This window comes from Rhinoraja longicauda, chromosome 28 (genome assembly GCF_053455715.1).
Source record: "Rhinoraja longicauda isolate Sanriku21f chromosome 28, sRhiLon1.1, whole genome shotgun sequence".
Lineage (NCBI taxonomy): Eukaryota > Metazoa > Chordata > Chondrichthyes > Rajiformes > Arhynchobatidae > Rhinoraja > Rhinoraja longicauda.
This window is the reverse complement of record NC_135980.1, coordinates 32696452-32706554: the sequence shown is the minus strand read 5'-3', so window position 1 is coordinate 32706554 and position 10103 is coordinate 32696452. Positions and strand designations below refer to the sequence as shown.

At 45.1% G+C, this 10103-nt stretch overlaps 1 protein-coding gene across 5 annotated transcripts in view; it reads right to left on the bottom strand.

Annotated features, from left to right (window-relative positions):
• Window positions 1-10103, bottom strand: part of ubxn6 (UBX domain protein 6) — a 38491-nt gene that overhangs the window by 4384 nt on the left and 24004 nt on the right. For all 5 annotated transcript variants that reach the window (XM_078423939.1, XM_078423941.1, XM_078423942.1 and 2 more), the window contains exons 8-10: window positions 5752-5971; window positions 1086-1216; window positions 288-433 (exon numbers count right to left, since the gene is read on the bottom strand). In XM_078423939.1, coding sequence (XP_078280065.1) covers window positions 288-433; window positions 1086-1216; window positions 5752-5971 — 497 coding nt within the window. The remainder of the gene's footprint in view (window positions 1-287; window positions 434-1085; window positions 1217-5751; window positions 5972-10103) is intronic.

The following is a 10103-nucleotide window of genomic DNA, read 5'->3' as shown; positions in this document are numbered from 1 at the left end:
TCTGTTGAAGGAACTCAATAGGTCAGGCAGTACCTCTGGGTGGATCGGAACAATTGACGTTTCAGGTTGAAATTTTAAATCTGTTGAACATATCATCAAAATTGTCTGCCCAAAACTACAGATCATCCTTCTGGAAAGGCAGAGAAATTACTTAAAACTTTTGCCCGATCTATAACTATCCACCAGATGTCAGCAAAGACCAGGGAACAGCAAGACACTTTCAACACCCTGACAAGGAGGCAATAAAGAGGAATACAAAGCAATAGGAAAATGATAAAGCAGTTTACCAATCCAACTTCCGCAAGCATTGCAGAATCATCCTTCAGCTTCTGACCTCCAGGAGCCACCAGTTCAAAAGGAACACAGTCATTTTCAAGAACACCATGAACAAATTCACGAAGAGCTAAAATCTTCTCTCGTGCATAGAATGTCGCTGAAAGGAAATTTAATATGAATAAAAAGGAAGAATTTTAAAAAACACAGCCCATAATGATACAAAGATTTTCAATTACAAACTAGGTTATCAGAAATGGAAGGCTTCATTTGTTGTTCCAGAGATGCCCATAATTAATAGTTTATAAATCTCTTTTCCAAATCAATATTATATTATTGGAAACACAAGTGACTGCGGTTGTGGGAATTTTAAGCAAAATCTGCGAGAGGAACTCAACAGATCAGGCAACATCTGTTGAGGGAAATTGTCAAACAATGTTTTAGATGAGAATCCTAGTCTTTAGAAAGATCCCGATCCATTTTCCTCCACAGATGCTGCCTGATCAGGTGAGTTTTCCAGTAAAATGTATTTACTTTAATGTCATAACAAAAGCTTCTGAAACAAACCAAAATTAAACTCACCTGTCTATGTAAATATGAAATATTAACAAGGGAATTAATGTGATCTGTTTTAAGAAAGCTCTGTAGGCTTCTTATAAAATTCAAAGAATGTAGAAATGAACAATAAGCCTGTCATTTATAGATGACATTTAAAATGCAGTACATAATAAGAGCCTTTCAGAATTGAAAGGAAGACAAGATAAATCAAGAAATTAGTGGAGAAGATAACTTCCTTGGGAATAATTTCCGACCTTGCAAAATATATCCATCTGGGAATCTGACACGCAGTAACGTGAAGTTATATTTCTTCAACGCCCTGCGCTGGTCTCTCTCTCTCATGGCTTTGGTTCTCAGCATCGTTGTCCTTTCCACAGTTTCTGACCTACCATCAAACGTTGTTGCATTAGTTTAAAAAGCTTGAACTCTACGAACTAAATAAATTTAAATATATTTTCTTACAAGAGGCAGGCATTTAGTCCAGCTCACACAGCAATCACATCAGTCCCACAGCTCAAATATTTTCATGTAATCTATTTTCTCTCATCTGTCCATGAGCAATTGCACTCCCCACCCCCAAGTCTGATTATCCTGCTTCCCATCTATGCAGGGGAGGGGAGTTTGTGGTCATACCAATTAAGCTGCAAACAAGAGCACGCAGGAAAACCCAAGTAGTCAAAGAGAGACACATACCTTCAAGGTCGGCAGAGGAGCGGCAGGTGAAGGAGCAAGTGCGGGGATTGGCTGCAGAAGTTAAAGCCTTGGTGAGGTTTCAAGAGCGGGTCATTTAAAAACCGGCAACTAAATTTGTAAATTGGTTAATTGAACAGCAAATAAAAGTAGAGCTTGTTCTAGGGGGAGCATCTTTGTTGAGGTGAAATGCCCTGGTGAGTAAAATGTGAGTCTTTGGCTCGAGAGTCTTCGACAAGGAGGCTACACTTGATTGAAATTTGGGATTTTTTGTCCACTGAAGAAATGGCAGGCAAGTTGGTGCAGTGTGTTTCCTACAGGATGTGGGTGGTCAGGGACACGGCTGGTGCTTCTGACAACTATACCTCCAGAAATTGTGGCCAGGTGCAGCTCCTGAATGAACCGTGTTGGGGAACTGGATCAGCAGCTGGATGACCTCAGGGCCATCTGGGAAAACAAGAGTTTCCTGGACAGGACCTACAGTGAGATTGTCACCAAGGATACGGGAAGAGCGAAAGTGGGTGACTGTGAGAAAGAGGAGTAAACGTGGAGTGCAGGAGACTCCGGTGGCTGTACCTAATGAAAACAGGTACACTCTCTTGGGAGCTGTCGGGGCAGACGATGCTTCCAGTCCGAGCACCGGACAAGTCAGTGGCTTCAATCCTAGCCATGAGGCGCGACCAGCGAGACTAACGTCGGGCAGAGCCATAGTGGTGGGTGACTCCATTGTCCGAGGTGCGGACAGGAGATTCTGTGGCAGCAAGCAAGACTCGAGAATGGTCTGTTGCCTCCCTAGTGCCAGGGTTCAAGATGTCTTGGACCAACTTCAGAACATGCTCAAGAGGGAAGGTGAGCAGCTGGAAGTGGTTGTGCATGTGGGCACAAACGATGTCAGGAAGAAGATGAAGGAGTTTAGAGAGTTAGGAAGAAGGCTGAAAAGCAAGACTTCTAGGGTGGTGATCTCTGGATTGTTTCCAGAACCTCGTGCTGGTGAGGGCAGGAACAGGGAGATAGGGGATCTGAATGAGTGGCTGAAAGGCTGGTGCAGGGAGCAGGGATTTAGATTTATAGACCACTGGGATCTCTTCTTGAGTAGGGTTGACCTGTACAAAAGACATGGGTTACATGGGATGTATCTTAACTGGAGGGGGACCAACGTTCTGGCAGGCAGGTTTGCTGGTGTTACACAGGTGGGTTGAAACTAAATAGCAGGGGGGAGGAGTTGACAAATTGGGAGTGTAAGGATGGAGTTAAAGGGGAAGAAAGTACACAAAAAGGTTACGAAGGACACCCAAATTAATGGGATGGAGGATTGAAGAAGGGATAAGAGAGTAAGGTCAGGTGAAATAGGAACCGGCCGGTGTGAGAGGAGAGGTGAATATCGAATTTAAAGTGTTACATATGAATGCGAAGTATAAGAAATAAAATGGATGAGCTTGAGGCTCAGTTAGAAATTGGTAAGTATGATGTTGTGGGAATTACAGAGACATGGCTGCAAGAGGATCGGAGCTGGGAGCTGAATATTCAGAGGGATACGACCTATCGAAAAGAGACAGGTGGGCAGAGGGGGTGGGGTCGCTCTGTTGGTAAGGAATGAGATTCAGTCCCTTGCAAGGGGTGACATAGAATCAGGAGATGTAGAGTCATTGTGGATAGAACTGAGAAATTGTAAGGGTAAAAAGACCCTGATGGGAATTATCATGCAGGCCCCCAAATAGTAGCCAGGACATAGGGTGCAAGTTGCATCAGGAGTTAAAATTAGCATGTAACAAAGGTAATGCTACAGTGGTTATGGGAGATTTTAACATGCAGGTTGACTCGGAAAATCATGTCAGCACTGGACCCCAAGAAAGGGAGTTTGTGGAGTGCCTCAGAGATGGATTCTTAGAGCAGATTGTACTGGAGTCTACCAGGGAGAAGACAATTCTGGATTTAGTTCATTTTGTGTAATGAACCGGATTTGATAAGGGAACTCAAGGTAAAGGAACCATTAGGAGGTAGTGACCATAATATGATAAGTTTTAATCTGCAATTTGAGAGGGAGAAGGTAAAATCAGAAGTGTCAGTATTGCAGTTGAACAAAAGGGATTATGGAGGCATGAGGGAGGAGCTGGCCAGAGTTGACTGGAAAGAGACCCTAGCAGGGATGATGGTGGAACAGCAATGGCAGGTGTTTCTGGGAATAATCCAGAAGAAGCAGGATCATTTCATTCCAAAGAGGAAGAAAGATTCTCAGAGTAAGAGGTGACCATGGTTGACAAGGGAAGTCAAGGACAGTATAAAAATAAAAGAGAAGTATAACATAGCAAATATGACAGGAAGCCAGACGATTGGGCAACTTTTAAAGATCAACAGAAGGTAATACGGGGAGAAAAGATGAAGTATGAAGGTAAGCTAGCCAAGAATATAATGGAGGATAGTAAAAGCTTCTTTAGGTATGTGATGAGAAAAATATGAGTTAAGATATGTGGGTCCCTTGAAAGGCAGAAACAGGTGAATTTATTATGGGGAACATGGAAATGGCAGACGAGTTGAACAGGTACTTTGTTTGTGTCTTCCTTAGTGAAGACGAAACCAATCTCCCAGATGTACTAGGGGACAGAGGACCTAGGGTGATGGAGGAACTGTAGGAAATTCACATTAGTCAGGAAATGGTGTTGGATAGACTGATGAGACTGAAGGCTGATAAATCCCACTACCTCATCTTTACCAAGGATGTCCAGTCACTCTACACCTTCCATCCCCCACCAGGAAGGTCTTAAAGCCCTCCATTTCTTCCTCAACCGCAGCCAATTTCAGCCTACTAACTCTCCTCCACCTGGCAGAGCTGGTCCCTACCTTTAACAACTTCTCCTTCGACTCTTCCTACTTCCTCCAAATCCAAGGCATAGCTATGGGCACTCGCATGGGCCCTAGCTATGCCTGCCTCTTTGTAGGGTACGTCGAACAATCACTGTTCCAGGCATACACTGGCCCTATCCCTGAACTCTATCGGTGCTACCTCCTGCACCAATGCAGAACTCACTGACTTCATCAACTTCACGATTAGTTTCCATCCTGCACTCAAATTCACTTGGACCATCTCCGACGTTTCCCTACCATTTCTAGATCTCACCATCTCCATCACAGGAGACAGACTATCAACTGACATCTATTACAAACCCACTGACTCCCACAGCTATCTAGACAGCACTTCTACCCACCCTGCTTCCTGTAAAGACTTTATGCCCTACTCCCAATTCCTCTGTTTACGCGCATCTGCGCGCAAGATGAGGTGCTCCATACCAGGTCATCAGAGATGTCCTCATTCTTTAGGGAACAAGGGGTTCCCCTCTTCCATTAAAGAGGAGGCTCTCACTAGGGTCTCCTCGATATCCCACAGTTCCGCTCTTGCTCACCCTCCCCCTATTTGTAACAAGGACAGAGTCCCCCTTGTCCTCACCTTCCACCCTATCAGCCATCGCATACAGCACATAATCCTCCAACATTTTCGCCACCTCCAACGGGATCCTACTAGATTAAGCGCAGGCTCGGCGATCGCTTTGCTGAACACCTCCGCTCGGTCCGCCTAAACTTACGATCTCCCGGTGGCTCAACACTTGACTCTCTTTCCCACACTGACCTTTCTGTCCTGGGCCTTCTCAATTGTCAGAGTGAGTCCCAGCGCAAATTGAAGGAACAGCACCTCGTATTTCGCTTGGGTAACTTACACCCCAATGACTTCTCTAACTTGGTATGAACAATGGCTTCTCTAACTTCAAATAGCCCTTGCTTTCCCTCTCTCTCCATCCCCTCCCCATTCCCAGTTCTCCTAGCAGTCTTACTGTCTCAGACTACATTTTATCTCTGTACTACCCATTCCCGACATCAGTCTGAAGGGTCTCGACCTGAAACATTACCCATTCCTTCTCTCCAGAGCTGCTGCCGGTCCCGCTGAGTTACTCTAGCACTTTGTGTCTACCAACTTAATTAGCTCTGGCGTCAGTCATAACGTCATGCCTTCTAGTTCCACACAATAGTGCAATCTGTTGTTCAGTGTAGTACTGACGGTCTGGAATTAAGCTGCTCAGGAATGTAAAGGCTGTGAAGCTGATATACTTTGGTGTGGTGCTCTGGAAGAAGTTCAGTTCTTTATCATCCACAGAGATAGCTAAGTTTTAAAAATATAGCTGTTCCTCACAATTAAACCAGAGAATTTAACCCTGCAGCACTATATGTGATCCGTTTTACCTCATCAGTTGCTCACGTTTAATTTCTTCAGCAGTCAGGTTATAAAAGTCATTGGGCAATTCAAATTTTGCTGCCTGGGCTGAGGGTCGAAAAATCTTCACCCGTCGATCCAGCTGTGCTGCAACTGGCTCAGCATTTAAAAGGTCATCCTTGTATTGTCTTAGTTCTTCATATGTAGAAAGAAAATCTTTATTTAACACATAAAAATCTTCTTCATTCTCTGTGGATTACAAATGCATTTAAAGATTGGTTAAGTTAGAATGTAAAAAGTGAATTACATACCAAACTGAAATTCTACTTCAAGGATGGTGTGTTGCCTCCCTGGTGCCAGGATCCAGGACATCACGGACCGAATGCAGAGCATCCTCAAGGGTGAAGGTGAGCAGTGCATGTCGGCACAAACGATGACGGGAAGAAGAGGAAAGAGAGTACTGTGTGCAGTTTTGGTCTCCAAATTTGAGGAAGGATATTCTTGCTATTGAGGGCGTGCAGCGTAGGTTCACTAGGTTAATTCCCGGAATGGCGGGACTGTCGTATGTTGAAAGGCTGGAGCAATTAGGCTTGTATACACTGGAATTTAGAAGGATGAGGGGGGATCTTATTGAAACATATAAGATAATTAGGGGATTGGACACATTAGAGGCAGGAAACATGTTCCCAATGTTCGGGGAGTCCAGAACAAGGGGCCACAGTTTAAGAATAAGGGGTAGGCCATTTAGAACGGAGATGAGGAAGAACTTTTTCAGTCAGAGAGTGGTGAAGGTGTGGAATTCTCTGCCTCAGAAGGCAGTGGAGGCCAGTTCGTTGGATGCTTTCAAGAGAGAGCTGGATAGAGCTCTTAAGGATAGCGGAGTCAGGGGGTATGGGGAGAAGGCAGGAACGGGGTACTGATTGAGAGTGATCAGCCATGATCGCATTGAATGGCGGTGCTGGCTCGAAGGGCTGAATGGCCTACTCCTGCACCTATTGTCTATTGTCTATTGTCTATTCTGCAGCGTGACTTTAGAGAACTCAGAAGAAGGCTGAAAAGCAGGACCTCCAGGGTGGTCATCTCTGGTTTGCTTCCAGTTCCTCGTGCTGGTGAGGGGAGGAACAGGGAGATACGGGACATGAATGTGTGGCTGAGGAGTTGGTGCAGGGGGCGGGGATTTAGATTCTTAGACCACTGGGATCTGTTTTGGGGTAAGGGTGGATTGTACAAAAGGGACAGGTTGCACATCAAAGGGCGGGGGACCAGCATTCTTGCAGGCAGGTTTGCCACTGCTACACGGGTGGTTTTAAACTAAATAGTGGGGGGGGGGGGGGTTTCAAATGGGATTGACAAATATGGAGTTAACGGGAAAGAGAGTATAGGAATAATTAAGAAACACCCCAGAATTAACGGGACTGAAAGCTCACAAAGCAATAGGAGAGAATGGCCAAGTGTAATAGGAATCGATGTGGAAGCTGAGATGAGCAAAGGGTTAAAAGTACTATATATGAATGCGCGAAGTATAAGAAGTAAAGTGGATGAGCTTGAGGCTCAGTTAGAGATTGGTAGGTATGACATTGTGGGGATTGCAGAGGCGTGGCTGCAGGAGGAGCAGGACTGGGAACTGAATATTCAGGGTTATCCATCCTATAGAAAGGACACTGACTTCATACACTTCACCTCCAATTTCCATCCTGCCCTTAAATATACCTGGACTATCTCTGACATGTCCCTCCCGTTTCTGGACCTCACCATCTCCATCACAGGAGACAGACTAGTGAAACCCTTGCAACCGCACGAGATGCAACACCTGTCCCTTTACCTCCCCCCTCAACTCCATCAAAGGACCCAAACAGTCTTTCCAGGTGAGACAGAGGTTCACCTGCACCTCCTCCAACCTCATCTATTGCATCCGCTGCTCTAGATGTCAACTTATTTATATCGGCGAAACCAAGCGCAGGCTCGGCGATCGCTTCGCTGAACACCTGCGCTCGGTCCGCATTAACGCAACTGATCTCCCGGTGGCCCAGCACTTTAACTCCCCCTCCCATTCCCAGTCTGACCTCTCTGTCATGGGCCTCCTCCAGTGCCATAGTGAGGCCCGCCGGAAATTGGAGGAGCAGCACCTCATATTTCGCCTGGGCAGTTTGCAGCCCGGTGGTATGAACGTCGACTTCTCCAACTTCAGATAGCTCCTCTGTCCCTCCCTTCCCCTCCTCCTTCCCAGATCTCCCTCCACCTTCCTGTCTCCACCTATATCCTTCCTTTGTCCCACCCCCGACATCAGTCTGAAGAAGGGTCTCGACCCGAAACGTCACCCATTCCTTCTCTCCCGAGATGCTGCCTGACCTGTTGAGTTACTCCAGCATTTTGTGAATAAATCGATTTGTACCAGCATCTGTAGTTATTTTCTTATACTATAGAAAGGACAGGCGGGTGGGCAGAGAAGGTGGGGTGGCTCTGTTGGTGAGGGATGGAATTCAGTCCCTTGCGAGGGGTGACATTGGGACTGACGATGTAGAATCACTGGGGATAGAGTTGAGGAATTGTAAAGGTAAGAAGACACTAATGGGAGTTACCTGCAGACCCCAAACAGTAGTCTGGATATAGGGTGTAAGTTGCAGCAGGAGTTAAAATTGGCATGTAACAAAGGTAATGCCACTGAGGTTATGGGGGATTTCAATATGCAGGTAGACTGAAAAAATCAGGTTGGTTCTGGACCCCAAGAAATTGAGTTTGTATAGTGCCTCCGAGATGGATTCTTAGAACAGCTTGTACTGGAGCCTACCAGAGAGAAGGCAATTCTGGATTTAGTGGTGTCCAATGAACCAGATTTAATAAGGGAACTCAAGGTAAAAGAACCGCTTGGAGGTAGTGACCATAATATGATTAGTTTTAATCTGCAAATTGAGAGGGAGAAGGTTAAACTAGGAATGTCAGTGTTGCAGTTGAACAAAGGGGACTATGAAGGCTTGAGAGAGGAGCTGGCCAAGGTCAAATGGAAAGGGATCCTAGCAGGAATGTCGATCGAACAGCAATGGCAGGAATTTCTGGGCATAATCCAGAAGATGCAGGATCATTTCATTCCAAAGAGGAAGAAAGATTCTAAGGGGAGTAAGAGGCAACCATGGCTGACAAGGGAAGTTAGAGATGGAATAAAACTAAAAGAAAAGATGTATAACATTATAAAGGGCAGCGGGAAGCCAGAGAATGGGAAACTTTCATAGGACAACAGAAAGTTGTCTGTGATAGGCGCAGAATTATGCCCAATAACTCTACTCCGCCATTCAATTATGGTTGATCTATCTTTCTCTTTCAGCTCCATTTTCCTGCCATGTCCCCTGCTACACGAACTAATCAAGAACCTTTCAATCTCCGCCTTAATGGGCAATACAGGCTGAAAGATAAGGTACGAAGCAAAGCTGGCCAAGAATATGAAGAAGGACAGTAAAAGCTTCTTTAGGTATGTTAAGAGAAAAAGATTAGTAAAGACAAATGTGGGTCCCTTGAAGTCAGAAACGGATGAAATTATTATGGGTAACAAGGAAATGGTGGAAGAGTTAAACAGGTGCTTCAGATCTGTCTTCACTAAGGAAGACACAATCTCCCAGAAGTACTAGTGGACAGACTACCAAGTGAGACAGAGGAACTGAAAGAAATTTGTATTTGGCGAGAAATAGTATTGGGTAGACTGTTGGGACTGAAGGCTGATAAATCCCCAGGGTCCTCAAGGAGGTGGCTCAAGAAACCGTGGACGCATTGGTGATCATTTTCCAATGTTCAATAGATTCAGGATCAGTTCCTGTGGATTGGAGGGTAGATAATGTTATCCCACCTTTCAAGAAAGAAGCGAGAGAGAAAACGAGGAATTATAGACTAGTTAGTCTGACATCGGTGGTGGAGAAGATGTTGGAGTCAATTATTAAAGAGGTAATAACGGTGCATTTGGATTGCGGTAACAGGATTGTTCCAAGTCAGCATGGATTTATGAAAGGGAAATCCTGCTTGACTAATCTTCTGGAATTTTTTGAGGCTGTGACAGGCAAAATGGATGAAGGAGAGCCAGTGGATGTAGTGTATCTAGACTTTCAGAAAGCCTTTGATAAGGTCCCACACGGTTGGTGAGCAAAATTAGAGCACATGGTATTGGGGGTAGGGTATTGATATGGAAAGAGAATTGGTTGGCAGACAGGAAGCAAAGAGTAGGAATAAACGGGTCCTTTTCAGAATGGCAGGCAGTGGAGAGTGGAGTGCCGCAAGGCCGCAACTGTTTACAATATATATTAATGATTTGGATGATGGAATTAGAAGTAACACTAGCAAGTTTGTGGAGGACACAAAGCTGGGTGGCAATGTGAACTGCGAAGAGGATGTTAGGAGG